This window comes from Hirundo rustica, chromosome 15 (genome assembly GCF_015227805.2).
Source record: "Hirundo rustica isolate bHirRus1 chromosome 15, bHirRus1.pri.v3, whole genome shotgun sequence".
Lineage (NCBI taxonomy): Eukaryota > Metazoa > Chordata > Aves > Passeriformes > Hirundinidae > Hirundo > Hirundo rustica.
The window spans coordinates 3,103,051-3,121,557 of NC_053464.1; the positions used below are offsets into that span (position 1 = coordinate 3,103,051).

Genomic DNA, 18,507 nt, shown 5'->3' on the forward strand with positions numbered 1-18,507 from the left:
GTTGCAAATTTTAATTCCCAGGCGGTGTTTTAGAATTCTTCTGAGGAACACAACTGGTTTGAGAGAGAGGTACCCCCAGTGGGAGGGATTTTCCACTTCGTAGGTTCTGTGGATTTATTTCAGAGCCCATTTCTTGTTCAGTCTCACCTGAATTACTTTGATTCCCCCAGGGACGTTTGCTGCCACATGGAGGATATTGCAGTCTGGGAACACTTGAGATCCTGGGGATCAGTGGTTAAATTGCAGGGATCTAATGGAACAGTAGAAGACAAGTGTTGACAAGTCTTTATTTACTTTTCTCAGGCTCAGTGTAGATCCATTTGATGTATTGTGGATGACAGGAAGTTTATTTCTAATGATGAATTAAAGAGAAAGAGTCTGGACTACTAATTTCCTGTTTGGCCTTTTGACTGCTAATGAGGATTGAACTGGTGTTTTATAGAGCTACTTATAAAAATGCCAAGATTTCATTCTAATCTACTATTATTTATTTTGGAGCCAATACTGGTATATGTGAAGTTAGAATTGTTTTCTCTGTGTGTAACATTTTTACGTTTGTCCACAGAGAACAGAATTTGCCATTTTATCACATTTATTCAGTGAAGTGAATTCTAGCTGCAATCCTTTGCCATTTTTGTCTTTACTACCCTGATTGCCCCAGTGTGATCAGCAAATTTTGTCATCTGTTTCTTCACTTTTCTGAATAGCGTAGGCAATTTTTAATTAGCATTTCCAGAGCACAAGCACAAGCTTTTGGACAAGTTTGCTTGTTTGTTCTGCCTCTTAATTCTTGAGAAGAAATTGTGGTGGCACTCTCTGGTCTTGACTTCCTTCCAGACTCCTTGTCTCTGCAACAGATTTGCAACATATTGCAAATACAGCATATTATCACTTGCTGATGGCAGTCTGCAGGGGAATAAGTGTGATTTCAGGATTTCGGCCTCTTAGAAAAAAGGTAGCTCACACTGTGGACTCTCCCATTTCACATTTCTATATGCACTAAGCAAAAAACCCACCCAAAGTCTTGGCTTTCTAAGAACCCACCTGATACTCTACATTTTGGGTCGTGTTTTCCATTATTTGCAGGACAGCCTGGGTGGGGCGGCGGAGGGGAGATTGATGTACAAAAAGAAACAGGTACAAATATCAGACTTTATAAGCAGTCAATGTATGTGAAATACTGAACCTCTTCCTTACACCTGTTGACTTTCTTTTTAGGTTCAAGAGCCAGACTCTGCCTCTGAAGGCATACCAAAAGAAACAGGAATATTTACTGGAAAATGTAAGTTCTTACATTTTCTTCTTGCTTAAATAGCCTTCCCCCAAACATGTCATCTGATTTATCAGAGCTGTACAGCACTTGGTGACAGATGCCAGGTCTAGAATAAAGAAGGGTCATTGAATATTTCAGGCAGATGCTTTGTTTGCTATGGCATTTACAACATTATATTGTAACAGTTGGCTTTTAATCTTAGAAAAATAACATTAGCCATTTGCCTAGTCCCTGAATGGGATTTCTAATAGCTGTGTCCTTTACCCAGTAATTCTCTCCCAATCCTTTGTATTTATGTAGACTGACTGAATTTTTTAGATTGGATTGACAGTAGAAATGCTGAAGTAAAGCTAGATCAGAGTGTTATATCCCTGCTTAAGTACCTGATTTATTATCCTGTAGCAAGCCAGCTCTCTGTGGGCCTTTCAGCTGTTGTCCAAACTGTTTCTGCATAGTCCAAAAGCTTCAGGAGCAGTTCCTGGTCCTTTGACAAGAATTTCCAGCAGGGTGTTAGGAAATGTTTGTCACCCTGAGAGCAATCCAACACTGGATTGAGAGGGTTTGGAATCTGCCAGCCTTGGACACAGGAAAACTTCCCCTGGAAAAGCTCCAGCGAGCCTTGATGCTGGGCCTGTTCTGAGCTTGGAGCTGGATTAGACGCCTCCAGAGGTCCCTTTTCCCCGTGTCATCCTCAGAGTCTGTGAAGGAATCCTAAACTCTGGGGAATGCTAAATCTGTGTGGATGGCTGCTCCAGTGCAGCTTTCCACTGGAGAACAGACTGATTCTCCTGAGAGCTCCTGCCTGCTTGTGCCCTGAGCAGCTTTAGTCTCAGCACTGGCCTTGGGAGTCAGCTCTGCTGTCAGTGTAGCCACAGCTCCAGATTTGGCAGCTGACAGAGCTATTTATTTCTTTGTGTTCCTGCAAATGCTGATGAGATCTTACACCCAGGGGAATCAAGACTTGCTCTGGGTTTTTAGGGGTAAATGGGCTGGATGGTTTAAGCGGTTTAATGCTTGTTTATTTTATAAACATCATGACTACTGGTGCTTCTTTAGACCTTACCCAACCTGATTATTTGTGGGTTTCTGTAGCGTGTGAAATAAAAGGGATTTTTAACTTACAGGGATGGATTTTTATGGAACCTGATCAGACTGGAATTTTACTTGTTATATCTGTACATGCTATTTCTCTCTTTTCAGTGAGGCATAAAACATGTGGAACAGGAGATTCACATTCAGCCTTTTGTCCATCCAGCTTTCCTTTCCTATTGATTTTCTGGAGATACAGCCTAATCAATATTTCTGCTTTTCACTGGTGCTGTCCCATGAAAATGCTTCCATGTGTCCATTCCTGATGTGAAGAAAATAACTTAAAAACATTAGTAAACCAATTTTTTTTCTTTGCTTTAACTGTGAGTAGGTGTCCTCTAAAAATGTATGGATTTCTGAGAGGCTGGATATATATAAATATATATATATCTTTCACCAGCCAGTCACTTGGCTGGTGAAAGATGATGGATAGACCTCAGACTAATGGATCTTCTCCGTGTCTGCATAATCACAAAATCTGTCATGTAACTGCTTAAATGTGTCACTGGCTGGCTGTCAGTGTGCAGTCCCAGTAATGAGGCACTTGGGAACGTGCTTGATCAGCAGTTGTGTAATTTCAAGTGAACAAGGTGTTGGTGGCACATTAAAAGACTCTGACACTGATTAAAGGAAGCTGCTGTTACATGGAGGTGGACAAACAGAGCAGGAAATATCCAATTCCAGCATATAAAGTTATTTAATCTATGCAAAATAGCCGTGCTGCTAATCACTGGGTTTGCACTCATGTTTATATTGGCTCATTACTACAAACCACTAAGTTTACAGAGACATTAAATGTATGTTCCTTTATGTAGGCCTTCAACTGAACTTTACCATGACCTGGGGAGACTCTCATTACCTGGGACTGACAGGACTTGAAGTGATAGGAGAGGATGGTCAAGCATTAAAAATCAATGCAGAACAGATTTCTGCTTCACCCCAAGACTTAAATGATCTTCCAGAGTACACAGGAGATTCCAGAACGTTAGAAAAGTAAGTAGCCAAAGACTTGGGATGCATTTTACATCAGATTTTCTTAAGTGACAGATTTCTATAAACTTCTGTTATGTTAACACATGTTAATGTGAACAGGATTTTCATCCCATCACTGCTCATTCTTGGAATTCACAGGCTGTCCAGGAACAGCTTGTTGTAGAAACATGAATGAGATGTTTCCAAAAGATGGTGTTTGAGCTGGGAGATGAGAACATGCCTGGTTGGTATTTCTGCCAAAGACTTTCCAGGAAGAAATGTGGGTGTTCTGTAGCATCTGTCTGTGCATATTGAGTGATATTTATGCAGGATTTCTGGATAATTTCAAGGAAAACTTTCACGTTAGCAAAGAGTGAGGGTGTGTTGGGGAATTGCACCAATATGTGCCATTCTTTTGGCCATTTTGCAGCGCTTTTTTTTGGCAAATCTAATGAAGTTTGATTCATTGACAAGTATATTTCCTAAGATTAGCTTGTGCATCTAAATGGCAGCAGTATAGAAATTACAGGCTGGAGATCTGGAGAGGACTTGGCATTTGGATGTTATTGAAGCTGCATCCTGTTGTTTCTGAGTCATCTCTCCATTTTAAAGGGTATTTTTGGTTGTAATCCTGTCTTGCTGGCATGTTTATGGGCTGTGACCAGGTTTATGAATTAGGACTTGTCTTTTTAAAGGCTCTGGAGTCTTCCTTAGAATGTTGTATTTACCTCCATGCACGCTAACTCCATTGTTTGCAATTTCTGCTAATGTGACTGGTGCAGATATCAACCTTGCTTGTGTGCAATTCCTTGTTCCTTCTGCCATCTTCTATGAAAATCTCCTCTGTAGGCAGCTGCTGATCTAAGAAATCTTCCCATGCCATCCCCTGTGATGAACGGATTCTGGTGGGGGAGTCTCTCCAGACCCCACCCTACTGGGCCCAGATGCAAAGAATTCATTTATCTTTTTTGTCGGTGCCTTCTCCTCTCTGAATTCTCCTTTTGCAGCCTAGTGATATGTTGATCCTACAGAACTTCTGGCAAGCTTCCTTCCCCTGATGTATTTGAGGGATTTTATTTATTGTATCTTTTGCTTGCTAGCCTTCAGACTCTTTTTTTGGCCTGTGCATACGCATTTAACCTTCCAGAGTTTATGGGTCTATCAATTTAGGGCTTTTTTGATCGTGAATTTTGCTGAAAGATGGCCCATAATAACTTTGTTTATCCTGCTGCTGAGCCAGGCTGGTTTTGAGTTTTCAAATCCTCTTTCTTTCTAACATCTTTCTTAGTAAGTGGGTTATATTTTAATTTTATTTTTTTAAATTTTCATTTTTTTACGTTTTTGATTGTTTTGCTGGAGAACTTTTTTGGACAAAAAAATATAGAGGCTCTTCTGGCTCTGGATATTCCTGCAAGCATGTTGAAGTTGAGTACATTGCAGTGCTGTCAACTGTGGCATTTGGAATAGGTCCCGTGTACTATTCAAGACCAAATCAAGAATTACCTCTTCTCTCATGGATTCCCTAATCAGTTCCTCTGTGAAAGAGTCATTATTCAAATCTTTTTCTTTAAGGAATTGCCAAGTCTGGCACTCATCCTTCCATTAAACTTTTAAATAAATAGTAAGTACAGACTTAGGTTTTTTTGGCAGTGTACCAAAGTAATTACGGTGGAAAATTAATTCATGTTCTCCTTTACTCCATCTTTGTATGGCACAGTTGTGGTAGAAGAATATAATATCAGAAAATACCAGATTTAACTTTATTTAGTCAGCCTGAAGCCTGTGCTGTCATGAACAGACATTGTCCTGCTGGTTGGGAGCTTTGTGAATTAGCAGGGATGTGGCTAATTGTGTCCACGAGGGATGCGAGCAAACCCTGGTCCTGCTCAGGGTTATCCAGCTGCCCTTCAGCTCCTCCTCAGATCCAGCAGAGTTGTGTTGGCATAGAAACACCCTGCAGGGTGCCAGACACGCTGCTTTGGGCGTGGAGCTGGCTTAATAAATTATATTGTGGCTGGGTTTGAGTTCTGCCTTCAGCCACTTCGCTACAAAGGCACTTGAGCTTTCCTTTGACTGTCCCCGTTCACGCAGGGCAAACCTAAGGATTTTGCTGTTTTGCCTTAAGCAGACTCAGCTAAAGAAAATACTGTTTTGTTTTTCTCCCCCCACTGCCTTTAGTTCTGTACTTGCATGCTATTTTTGATGTTTTCTGTGCTTTTAATTGCATGCACAAGGACACGAGAAGCCCTGGAAGCTGGAAGTGGCATTTAGAATAAAATGAACCCTAGGAAAGTCCCTGCTTTTGATGAGAGAAGCCAGCTTTTCCCTTTGTACAGCTAATGGACTTTTCTCTTTGTAGGTTAATAGATGGGACTAATATCACAGAGGAGGATGACCATATGTGGCTCATTCCCTTCTCTTTGGGAGAAGATCATCTGCTCACAATCCATTTTGATAAAACTGAAAGTATTGCAGGGCTTCGCTTTTGGAACTATAATAAATCTCCAGAGGATACCTACAGAGGGGTAAGTAAAAGAAAAGGAGCATTGCCAGCAAAAATATACAGCAGTGCATTGGAAAATTGGTACTGTGATGAATGAATATAGCTGCCTTAATGGAACTCCATAAATCTTTCTAGATTGTCTGAGGCTGAGTTTTGTGGCAGGTATAATGCATTCCTGTCTCCACAAACAGCAGATAGTAGGAAAAAAAAGCCAGAGATGGTTTAAAGAACTCTTCACAACTGATTTTTCTAAGAGACACATAAACAGCACATATTATTTTCAGGATATATGATTCTGAAGTGGTATCCTCTCAGCATCTTGTATTTAGACCTACTATATGATTCTGTATTTCCTGAAATGCAGGGAATGATATCAGGGAAACTTTTCCCAATAAATTCTGTTTAGTTCAGGTTCAGAAGGCCCCTCACTCACTCCTGCCTTTTCCAGGAAGAGTCTTTTGAAATATTAACATTTAATAAATGGAAAGTTGCCACCTTCAAGCAGTTTGGCTAAAATAATTCAGCTCAAATTGTCTAACATAAATCCTCTCTTATTTGCACATTGCCTGGTTTATACTTTTTTGGGATTGACAATTGACAGCTGATGGAGATAATTTTACACCTTTTCACTCTGGGTTTGGCTGCACTTACACATGCAATGATAATGAGAACCAAACAAGAGGTTACTGTTCATTGCACAGAAAATTTACGAATCCACCTGTTCCCCGATTTTCCACCTCAAAAGGCAACGGTTGCATTCTTGATGTCCAAATTCAGAATAAAAATGTTGGCATGTATTAAACTGGAGAGAGGACAAAAAGGATCTTCAAATTAAATCCCTGCTGATGCAGAGATTTGAACAGAGGGCTCCTGATTTTGTGCTCCAAGCACATTTTCCCAGCACGTTTGACACATGGGAGGGGTCTGGAGCATTTTGAGCATTACCATCTAAATATATCCTCTGTATATATCCCATATGTAAATGAGGGCTTTTAGTGACATTTGTGTCCTGATTTCAGCTGGGATAGAGTTAATTTTCTTCCCAGGAGCTGTGCTTTGGATTTAGGGTGGTAATAATATTGGTAGCTTACTGATATTTTAGTTGCTGCTGAGCAGTGCTTATTAACTGTCTAAAATCTAACATGGAGTTTGGTCTCTGGAGGCCAAACCAAGGAAAAAAAAAAGAAGAAAGGTGTATTTTCAGCAGTTTACTTGGCTAGGTAGGAAAAAGAAGTGAGTCTGATACAAGTCTCTACCTGCATGAATACTGCAAGCCCCATAGGAGTTAGTGGATACCACTTCAAGGAGGAACCTGCAGTCTTGTAGAAGGATGAAATAAATTATTTGGAAAACAAAAGATGCAAGGTCTGCTGGGCCACAGGAAAGGAGGTTTTAGGCTGTAAACCCAGGGCATCCTGACATCTGTCTCTTGAAGCATTGCTGCTCCTTCTAGGAACCAGTCCCTGGGTGTGAGATGGAATGATTTGTTAGGCAGCTGCAGGCTGGGGGATTCTATTCACAGCTCTAGTGTGAGAGGGTAATGGCAGTGACTGTCAGAATGAAGACTTGGCTGCTATTTGCAGCTCTGTGAAAAATCACCTTGTGAGAGCTTTGTTATGCCATTTGTAAAATGCAATATGTGATGGCTGAGTGCCTCCTCAGATGATGAGAATTACTTAGAAATGAGGGCTGTAAAGGGCACATAAATATAAGCAGCTGTGGTATAATAGCTAAGATTCCAGCTCTAACTCTCCAGACTTCCCATTCACTACGTGTTTCCGTTTAGGAAAGTGTATTTCAGTGGATTTCTCGCTTCCTCTCCTTAGCCTGGCAGACTTACTCAGCTGGAAAGCAGCAAGCAGAGGAGCTTCTCATGTGAAAAAGATGTTTCTTTTATTTGATCCCAAGTGTATTAAAGATGGAGCCAGAAATAGTTATTTCTCCACACTTGGTAGTCTTACAAACATTCCCGCCTAATTAATCTTCATGGGAATGAAGTGAGCCCCCCCTCCAGTCTAGCACAAACTGGTACTTAGTGAAAGACCCAGGACAGTAAATGCTGCTTGTGATGAACATTAAGTTATATTTAACATATCAGAGAGCAAGGTGCAGGGATTAATTGGTGCTGGTGATTGAATTGTTCTGCGCCTGGGATCATGGATACAGCTCCACATGCTGCTGTTGGGGGAGGGCAAAGAGGCCAGGACTCCTGCATCATCTGAATAAATGTACCTGAATTCACTTTGATCTCCAGAGGTTGGATAAGGTGTGCTCGCATGTCTGAGGCAGTCTCTGTCTGGAACAGATACCTGTTCTTTATTCCTGTGCCCTGAGGTTACACACAGCACTGCTTGGCAGAGGAGTTCGTGTGATCCTGGAGAAGTCCAAGTGCCACCTGCCACAAAGATAAATAGAACTGCCAAAATACAGGCTGCTGTAAATGCAACAGAAACACCAAAATCTGCTCTGCAGAGAGCACCAGGCTGTGGGATTTCTGGAGGGGTGCCCCCAGCCAGGGCTGGACAATCCTAGCTGATTTAGCAGAGCATTAAGGTGCATGATGTCTCCTCAGATGCCCTTTGTGACATGGACTGACTTGAGAGCTGAGCCTTCCCATTCTCTTAGCGTGTGTAAATATTGCTGCAGGCTCAGGAATCAGAGGATTATTTAGGTTAGGAAAGGGCTGTAAGGTCATCATGTCAAACTGTAAACCTCACGCTGACCCATGTCCCCAAGTGCCTCATCTACAGCTCTTGAAATCCCTCCAGGATAGGATCTCCACCACTTCCCTGGGCAGCCTGTGCCAATGCTTGACCATCCTCTCTGTGAGGAAGGGCAGCTCCAGTTTGCTGAGGTCTAGCGCCACACAGTAATTGAAGGATCTATCAATATTTTTTTTTAGTATTTCACCCCAAATCCTCACGTGTGCCATCCCCATCAATGTCAGTGACGAATGGACACTGGATTGCAGCTGGTATCTGCTGGGTTAGGCTTTCTTTTGCCAAAGGAGGTCACACTCTAGAGGAATGAAATAAATACAGCTAAATGAAATTATTTCAGTCTCTGAAGTGAATGGAATTGTTTGCAATTATTTTCATGTAAGTCATGCCATGCCATGTCAGGTAATCCTCTGTTTTGTCCTTTTAAACCAGGCTAAGGTGGTCCATGTGATGCTGGATGGGCACTGCATCTCCCCCGTGGAGGGCTTCCTTATCCGCAAGGGACCAGGCAACTGCCACTTTGACTTTGCTCAAGAAATTCTCTTTCTTGACTATCTACAGCCCCAGCCAGCTCCTGAAGTGCAGAGGAGGTAAAATAGGATGTCTTTGTTGTCTGAACCACAGTGATTTCTCTTCACCGTTGTAGTGTCATTTCCGATTCCCTGTTGGAGCCGACTGTGTGAGGCTCCTGGATGAAAACATGGAGCACTTAGAGCAGAGCTTCACTTGGTTTTAACTCTGACCAAATTTCACTGAGGTCTGAGGGGAGTCTGGGCCATCATCACAGGTGGAGAAGTTGGGGTGATGTCTGTGGAGGTTTAGTTCTTTGGGTTTGTTCTCTTATTTTCTGAATGAGCCAAGGGTACATAAAAAACCTGGTTTGTCTTGTTTTTTTGTTTTTTGGCAGGGCTGCTTCAAAGACACTGGAACAAGCCAGTATGGACTATGAAGCACCATTAATGCCCTGTGGTTGTATCCTTCCCTGTCATCTTCCTTGTCATATGGAATATTTTTGAGTTACATACCATGGTTAGAAGTCCTGAGCTTTTTGAATCCAACCATTTTGTGTGCTTTAAGGTATTAACAAGATACCAAGAGTATGAGAAAGGCTTCCATAAAGTATGGCTTAAGAATAAATCAGTGAAACATCATATATGAATACATGGCCCGTTTCAGATCCTCTGGTAGCTTTTTCTCCTGAACTGCAAATAAGAGTGTCTGACACCATGTGCTGCACAATCGTTTTTCAAACTGCAGATTAGCTTCTGTATTGATATTTTCCTTAATAGCGTTTTGCTTTTTAGTTATTTTCCAGTTCCAGCTCCTGACGAGTTGGGGTGATCCCTACTACATTGGTTTGAACGGGCTGGAGTTGTTCAATGAACACGGAGAGCAAATCTTACTGACTGAAAACAGTATCCTTTGCACACCAAGCACCCCTGGCCCTGCTGATGCACAGTTTACTCCCTGGCAAATTGTCACATTGCCAGATTGCCCTGTGGGATTAACTCTGCTTCTGTTTCTCTGTATTTGGGTGATGAACCTCTCTTCCATATGTTTTTATGGATTCTGTATATTTCCAGAACATTTCTTCTCTCAATGGGATGCACCAACGAAGCAGGACAAAAGTTAGAGAAGGGAAGGCTTAAGAAGGGTGTGGTATTTTCTGCTCTTGGCATTTCTTCTGTAGTGGGGAAGGACCAGAAAGTCTGATGAGCTATAAATTCATAAGAAAAGATTGACTTCAGTGCTTTTTTTTAAGTGGAATCTTTCATTATGCCTCAAGAAAGAAATTTTTCATAACTCCTGTTCTGGAAATTTAGGCTGTTCTAGACACCCAATGCAGTCATGAAGATCAGGGCTGAGAGTTTGAATTTGATTCAGTGTTCCCTGGATATCCAACAGAGGGAATGAAGGGCATGTGGGGAAGATTGATGATCATCAAGGTTACACTTTGTGCTCTGTACCAGCTGAAGTCTTTCAGGAGTTGAAAGCTTCATACTCCAACATACAACTCCCATGGTTCAGGTACACAGAAGGAAGATTTCTTAGCTCCCTGGAAAGAATAAATAGCACAAATGCTGCAGGAATTGTTTGTCTCTAAGGGTCCTCACTGCCTAATTGATAGGGGATTCAATGAAATAAAGGCTTTTCCCCAAGTGCTATTTTGGTTTGTATCTTGTATGATACACCCCCAACTTGAAACGTTTATAATGGGCAAGAAACATTTTGAAATTGAGAAGTGGTAACAAATTGCCTTTAAAGAACCAGGGATCTTTAACTGACCTGGTACAGCTCCACAATGAAAAACAGTGCCATTAAAAGAATCCTCAGCTCCTTTTGAGTGATCACCTGTTCCTGCCTGGGCAGTTGTGTGTGGGATGTATTAGAATCCCAAAAGAGCATATTTGTCTTTGTGCAATATTTAATGTGATAATTCACTACTGAATCAAGCTTTTCTTAAATGCTTGAGGCATTGCTGTGTCATTCCTTCGATGCTTTATAAATACTTAGAGACTTTGAGAAGGCAGGAACTGGGGGGAATTAATGTCCCTCAAACTGGATTGCTCAGGATTCATAGTTCTGAAGACAGTGCCATCCATCCACGTTTCTTTGCGTGTCTTTAACATTCATGTATGTTTTTAATGTAAATGTCCTCTTACAGAGAAAATCTGGCTGCCTGTTCAATGGGGGCTTAATCTTTCCCTTTCAATAAATGAATAAAACTGGGTTTTATTACACAGTTACTGATTTTTACCACAAACTTTGAGAAACTCAAGCAAAACCCAGTCTGACTGATGACTGCCTCCTGCAAAGACACTCTTCTTGAGATAGGTTTTATATGAGGAATTTGCACAAGCTTATGATAAAAATATGGGGCTTTGTCACCAAAAAGCTGGGAAGTGCCTTTTCCTGATAATGGAACTTTATTGATGAAGTCATAAGTACATATTTGAGAATAAATTAAAAGCAGCTACTTGATTCCTATTTTAAAAATAAATTGGAATGCCAGAATGTCTAAGGGTTGTCCTACTTTTAAATATGTGTCCCCAAGTTCCTCAGCTGAGCAGTCCTGGGAGGACTGCTGTACTGGTGAAAACTTATTCATGGCATTGGGAAGAGCATAAACTTTTAAATATGGTGTTTCTGAAATATCCCCTTTTTGGGTTATTTATGCTTAAAGTTTTCTTTCAGATATTGCTGCTTTTCCAGATAGCGTCAACATTTTAGATGACGTGTCTGGAGACATCCGGACTCCAGACAAACTGATTGACAGAGTGAATGACACCACTGATGGCAGGCACATGTGGCTGGCACCAGTTCTTCCTGGTTTGGTACATTTCCCCTTTTCATTCTGTTTTAGTGATGTGTGTGGATGGAACTGGTAACATGGAGGAAAGGGGGAGCATGTAGAATTCACAGCTAAATTTAATACATTTAATAACAGATGCTAAACCCCTGCTTTTTAGTTGTTTTTAGTGCAGCCTCTCTGCACTGCATGACCAGCAGCAGTGGAGGGTTCCCAGGTTTGTAATCTCCTCTCTCCATGGGGCAACAGCAGAAGATTTTCCAGAGATGGTTTTTGAGTCGTTGTGACAAAGATAGTGGTGAAGGAGTTCTCTGCAATAAACACCTTTCTGGTGCTTTTAAGTTCATTTTTACAAAATGCAATGAATGTTGCTCCAGCAGTGAGAAATTATTTTTTAATTTCATTATCTGTGTTGAATTCAAATTGGAAGATTAGGGATGGCAGACTTAGTGTTTCATGTCCTAAGGCCACGGATGATTCAGCCCTTTTAGAAGTCCCATGTTTAATAGCTGGGATATCAAAAATCTAAACAGGAAAAGCAGATAAACTTAGATGACTTCTGACCTTGTTTTGGGAAAGGACATTTTTTAGGGGCTTGTAATGAACATAATTAAGGTTGTTTCATTTCTTATAAGAGAATGGTTTTAAAAAGAAAACACAGTATAAATCTGACATGTGCTAAGTTATCACTTACTGTGTTGGCGAAATCCTCACTCCAGATGTTGCAGTTACTAATTAGAATATTAAAAGCGAGGAATTGTGAATTTATATCATGATGTGTTGTAATGAAGGGCTATAATTAAGGTAAAGCTTTTAAGTATACTTGGGAATCGAGAGCACTTGCATTTCCGAGGGAAGTGGAAGGTCTGTGTGATGCTTGAGGCTCCTGCTGTGTAGATCCCACATCTTGAATCCTGGCAGTTTGATGGGATGCTCAGATGTCTCTTATAACAGGGTGACTGATTGATTTGACAACCATCTGAGTGTGCTCATGTCCTAAGAAAAGACATGCTTGCAGAGGCTGTTTCACTTGGGATATAGGAAAATAACAGGCCCTGGAGTTCTCTCTCTTTGTGTTGTTCTGCCTGCCACCAAAGTACTGCAGAAGAGCACAAAATACCAGTTATTAAAGGGTAAATTGATAATGTGTGAAATGCAGGAGGCAGAAGTGATTTAATGGTGTTTTCTGTCCTTGAACTGTAACAAATTGCAGCTCTGTAAGATCCACAGAGTACTTTTCCCCCCTCCATCTTCCCCTGGATGGTTGTTGAGCTAGGAGGTGGAGCAATCAGCCTCTGGAGCTGGGCTGCTGAACCAGAGCTTGTGAATGCTCCCATCCTCGGTGCAGGCTGCTTGGAAAGCTGCATTAACTCTTTGATGTGTTGGAAGCTTCAAAAGCTTGAAGGCAATTGGTATTATAGCCTTTCTTTTCCTTCCTAAATGTCTTTTCCTTTTTAATTCTAAAAGTGGTTTCCTGTCTTTCAAATTCATCTTTTACATAAGCGGAATTTGAATTATTTGTTCTCCTTTTACTGATTGTCATTTTATTTCTTTGTTTGAATGGATTTTTAATCAAATATATCATTTGTTGTGGGACTAAAAGTTGTTGTTGGAGACAATGCTCCATGGAGACATGGAAAATCACAGATGCAAACATTTCTATTGATCCAATCTACCTTTCTTTCTTCAGTAAAAAAAAAAAAAAAAAGGCAAAACAACAGCATAATGATTTAATATCACCTACAGTATCTTCTCTAGTACATCAAAGGATTAAAACTTCAGAGGACGCTAAAGATGAAGCTTAAGATATGTTGATCCAAAGCTGATATAGTGGCTCATAAAAGGAAAAGCATGGAATTAACTGTAACAGGCAAGATTGGTTTCCTGCCTGCCTAATCTTTGGTCTTAACATCTTGACATTAACGTCACTGAAAGGCAGATGAATAATACCTTCAGCAGTAATTGTTTGGCAAGCATCTGGAGGATTGTCTCTAAATTCCTGGTAGGATAACTTACACAAAAATTGCAAAATTTCTGCAATAGCTTTCAGGGTATGCAGGGGAAATTTTAGTCTTGCAAATAGAAAGGTGGATTCCATTTGTGTTTGGTAGAAAGAGATGGAATGGAATAGAATAAAATCATTGATTGACAGAGTGCTTTGGGTTGGAAGAGACCTTAAACCTCATCCATATCCACCCCTGCCATGGCAGGGACCCTTCCACCATCCCAGGCTGCTCCAAGCCCTGTCCAACCTGGCCCTGGGCACTGCCAGGGATCCAGGAGCAGCCACAGCTGCTCTGGGCACCCTGTGCCAGGGCCTGCCCACCCTCCAGGGAACAATTCCTGCCCAATCTCCCATCCAGCCCTGCCCTCTGGCAGTGGGAGCCATTCCCCCTTGTCCTGGCACTCCTTGGAAATTGTCTCTCTCCATCTTTCTTGCAGGCTCTATGCAAAGTAGAACAGAACAGAAGAGACACCAGCTTGCCTTATCCCTAAGGACATGTCTGTATTTGGTTTATGAAATACTCATTAGAAGTTTCTCTATCCCCCTCCTCCAATTTCCAGGCATTCCAGGATGACAAGGATGCTCTAGATCTCATCTTCTGTGCCTTTGAGAGCAGCTGTGGGGTAGAGCCAACATCTGGGAATTATCAGCAGGGATGATAGCTGAACTTCCATCCTCAGCATCAGTTATCTCTCCTCCAGCTATCTCTCTTTAAATATGAACCTCTTTTGATGTAACATGCATGAGAATTCAATTTCTTTGGGGAATTTGTGCCGTTAAATATAAATTAATTCCCTTTTACAGGTGAATAGGGTGTATGTCATTTTTGATGTACCTACTACCGTGTCAATGATCAAGTTATGGAATTATGCCAAGACGCCTCAGAGAGGTGTGAAGGAGTTTGGTGTAAGTAATTTTCTTCCCGTGCATTTTGCATGTCCTGGTGAGTCAGCTGGCTCCATTCTGTACGTGTTCTCACAGTTTGTTGGAGTGTGATTCCATGTGATCTCAAAGGATGGGATTCATCTCATTTAACTCTGCATTTAATATTAAAATGAGTAATCTATGCCAGTCATCTGTCCTCCCTTTTTTTTTGTCCAGGGAAAGAAAACTTTATCTGGTTTTTGTTTTAGATAATTGCCTTAAGACAGAATAACATTTGCTTTTTTCCACTGACTGTAGAGTAGGCCTGGAAGACTAGTTTGAACTACACACCTGAGCTTTAGACAGCTGCAGTGAGGTGAGATTCATTAATTCCTAGATTTAAGAGTGATTCACTCCAATGAATAGAGCAATTATGTAAAACACAAAATACATTTTTAATTACCTACTTGAAAGCTGCATTAAAAAAATCAGTGACAAGATAAAAAACTTTGGGAGGGAAAAAACAAAAAAATAAACTCCAGCAGCAAATAGAGAGAAATGGAAGTTTTAAGGAACAAAAACTAAATTAATGACTGGATTTGTGAAACAAACAGGGCAAAATGCTTTCTAGTTATTTGCTGAAAGCAAGGCCGGATTTCCTGATGGATTTTTGGTTTATTTCTTCAATGTTTGTAGCTTCTGGTCGATGATTTGCTGGTGTACAATGGGATTCTGGACATGGTGAGCCGTGTGGTGTCAGGCATCCTGCCCACGTGTGACCCCGTGGTGCCCTACCACACCATCCTCTTCACGGATGACGAGAGGATTTGCCACCAGGAGAGGAGAACTGTTATCAGGTACGTGAATGCAGCTTGCTTGGGACAAAAGATCTTGGCTTTAAAAACTGGTTTGATGTCCCTGATGTCAGCAGTGTGTGTATTGCTGAGGAAAATTCCCTTCCAGAGCATCCCTGGCTTCACTTGAGGAGGAATAAGTAGTTTTTTAGATATGAGGACCAAATTACCAGCTTTGTTGTTGGCAAGCATCTTTTAGCACTTGCTGGTATTCATGATTTATATTTACATCTGTTTTCATGAAAGCCTGTAAACACAAAATTTAAAAGTTAGGCTTCCTTAGAGAAGGATTAATAAATCCCAATGATATTACATAGAGGGGGGAAAAAATAGCAAGTTCATGAAAAAAAACCCCAAGCATCAAAATTAAAGAAAATAAACTCTGATTGGACACAGATGCTAATTAAGGAGCCACAATTCTACTATTTTATAAACAGTCTAAAATAAAGAACTTCTGAAATGAGAAATGAATTGCATTTGGGGGAATGATGCTTTAAAACCACTAATTTGGCAACCTCGTGGAGAATGTGATGAAATGCAGTGGAAAATGCACTTATATTTAGAAGGTCAGGATTGGTAGGGCTTCAAAAACAGTCCCTGGCAAGGAAAGTAAAGATTTGAAAGAATAATTTATTTTAAATGGGATTGAAAAATGAAAAAATGAACGCTTATAGAAATGAACACGTTGTTACGTGTTGGACAGCTGAGAAATAGAATGTTTTGCACATGCATCACTTGGAAAAAAAAAAAGGCAAGTTTTGCATGGATAAATGGTGTGTGATCCACTCAGCAGGATATTCAAACATTTAGAAATAAGCAGAAGGAATGTGAGATGCCCTGAATAAAGACAGAAGTTCACATTTGCCTACAGGGTTTGTTTTCTTGTGTTTCTCTAAAGCATTGGCTGTTGGCCACTGGTCCTGTCAGAGATTAAATAAATTATTATTGTTTGGATGTGTTGTGATGGACTCATGTTTTTGTGTGAGTGGCTGTGTTGTCATGGTAAAACTTAGAGGTGAACAATTTCTCAAAGTGAAAAAGTCACTGAAATGAAAATGCCTTGAGGAAATAGAAGCTTTTAGAAAATTTTCAATGGGATAGAAAAAGGAGGAGGATGGGAAACAAACCTTTACTTTCCTCAGCTTCAGATCTTTCTATGAGTAAAATTATTTTATTGGAAGCAGGGAAGCTGTAATCACAGATCTTTTTCACATAACTTCCTTTGCACATATTTATAAGACATATATATGTCCTTTGATCTACTTTAAAGAGGAGTTTTTGGGGTCACAAACACTTTTCCAGTCGAGAACACCCTGAGCCTCTTCTCCAGGCTTCTGTGCAGGAGTTTTCTTGCTCTTTTTCCCAGCCTGGTCTGCAATCATCTTTTCTCTTTTTTTCACCTCCCACCCTACTAAAATACAGGGTACTTCAGCAGCAGTGGAAGACCTGCTGGATAATATCCCTTCATTTTAAAATTGCTCTGGAGCTTTTAGATATTGTTGCTTGTGATGTTGGCCTGTTCTCTTTCACATGGCACTGCTCAGTATTTTATGAACCCGAACTTGTGTCTGATATTGTCATTGATAATGTAAGTTTTGGTTTGCTTCAGTTTTGGCTCTCCTGCTTCACTCTGACAGTTTGAGAGACATTACATTTTTTCTTCAGAAATAGAAACCCATTTTGTGCAGTATTTGGAGAGAAAAGGGAAAATGCACTTCTTTTATTGCAAAGGCACAAATGGGGTTTTTTGGTCTATGTGAAAGGGAGATGTTATTAGATGTTTTCCTTACCTTTCAGTTCAGTTCATGTTTTTCCCTGTAATTTGTTTAGTTTAATTTACCTTTGAAGTTATTACTTCTTTCCCAAAAAAGAAATGGTTAAAATTTTGCAGCAGCCTGCAAGCAAAACGTATCACAGTAAATGGATCTTGTTTAGTTCAGAAAAGTTTCAAATAATGCTCTTTCAGAATTACAAAGCAGTGTGGAAGTTCCATACGAGGATTTTTATACCCCCAATGTACAGCTCTGATTTAAAAATCTCACTTTGCTTTGTGGTTCAAGCTGTGTAGGCAGGCTTGAAAATTGTAGAGTGAATTTGATATTTATATTTGAGTGTGTGCCTGAACGAATGCCACTAATTAAAAGTGGCAAGAAATCCTTCAGGTGGATGAGGACAGGACAATTCTTGTGTGGATAATCCTGTGTAGTGTGGCTGTGCTGTGGAGCTGTTCAGCCTGCAGGACTGCAGACATCCCTTCTTTGGTATCCTTGTCCATGACCCTCATAACTTTCCCCAGTGTTGATTATTTTGGCCGTTGTACTGAATTCAGTCTTTTCAGCAATCATGTGGAGGATCAGGATGTACGAATGATGAATGAAAATGAGATTGTCACCAGCAACAAAAAGAAACAAGTTGTGGCTGATCCGGGTGAGTTCTGTCTTCCACGTTTTTCTTCTGCTCAATTCCTGCAGACACAGTGTGGATAATGAGCATTGTTATAGACCTAAACTGGGAAAAGTGGGTAGTCTTATGTATATTTAGCTCTGCTTTTTCTGTCACAGAAAAACAAACTGCAAATTTCATCATCTGGTGGGTTTCTACTCCGTATCTAAATCTGAAGGGGGATGATGTGGTTGTGGCTCAGCACCACAAAAGCAGAAATCCTCAGCAAAGAAACTGGCTGAAGATAATTTGAAAATGGCTGTTAATTGTGCAGGTTCATTAATAACTTTTGGAACAATAAGCTCATTGCACCCCCACTGGCCTTTTAAGCAGTTTCAGAGATGGTGCAGATGTGTCTGAGAGTCAGCTGCTTGTCACTCCTTGAGCAAACCCAGAATCACAGTGAGTGTAACAAGGGGGAAAATGTGTTAACTGTTCCTCCCACTGTCTTTCTGGTTGGTCTTTTTGCTTACCA

General features: G+C 40.7%; 1 protein-coding gene across 8 annotated transcripts in view; it reads left to right on the forward strand.

Moving 5' to 3' along the window:
* The window catches only part of KATNIP (katanin interacting protein), a 56,737-nt gene that overhangs the window by 35,926 nt on the left and 2,304 nt on the right, over positions 1-18,507 (forward strand). For 6 of the 8 annotated variants that reach the window (XM_058422639.1, XM_040079511.2, XM_040079512.2 and 3 more), the window contains 10 exons: positions 1,219-1,282; positions 3,178-3,355; positions 5,694-5,859; positions 8,990-9,147; positions 9,465-9,529; positions 9,862-9,972; positions 11,753-11,892; positions 14,677-14,778; positions 15,433-15,593; positions 17,920-18,017. In XM_058422639.1, coding sequence (XP_058278622.1) covers positions 1,219-1,282; positions 3,178-3,355; positions 5,694-5,859; positions 8,990-9,147; positions 9,465-9,529; positions 9,862-9,972; positions 11,753-11,892; positions 14,677-14,778; positions 15,433-15,593; positions 17,920-18,017 — 1,243 coding nt within the window. The remainder of the gene's footprint in view (positions 1-1,218; positions 1,283-3,177; positions 3,356-5,693; positions 5,860-8,989; positions 9,148-9,464; positions 9,530-9,861; positions 9,973-11,752; positions 11,893-14,676; positions 14,779-15,432; positions 15,594-17,919; positions 18,018-18,507) is intronic. The other 2 variants (XM_058422640.1, XM_040079513.2) reach the window with 1 other exon arrangement.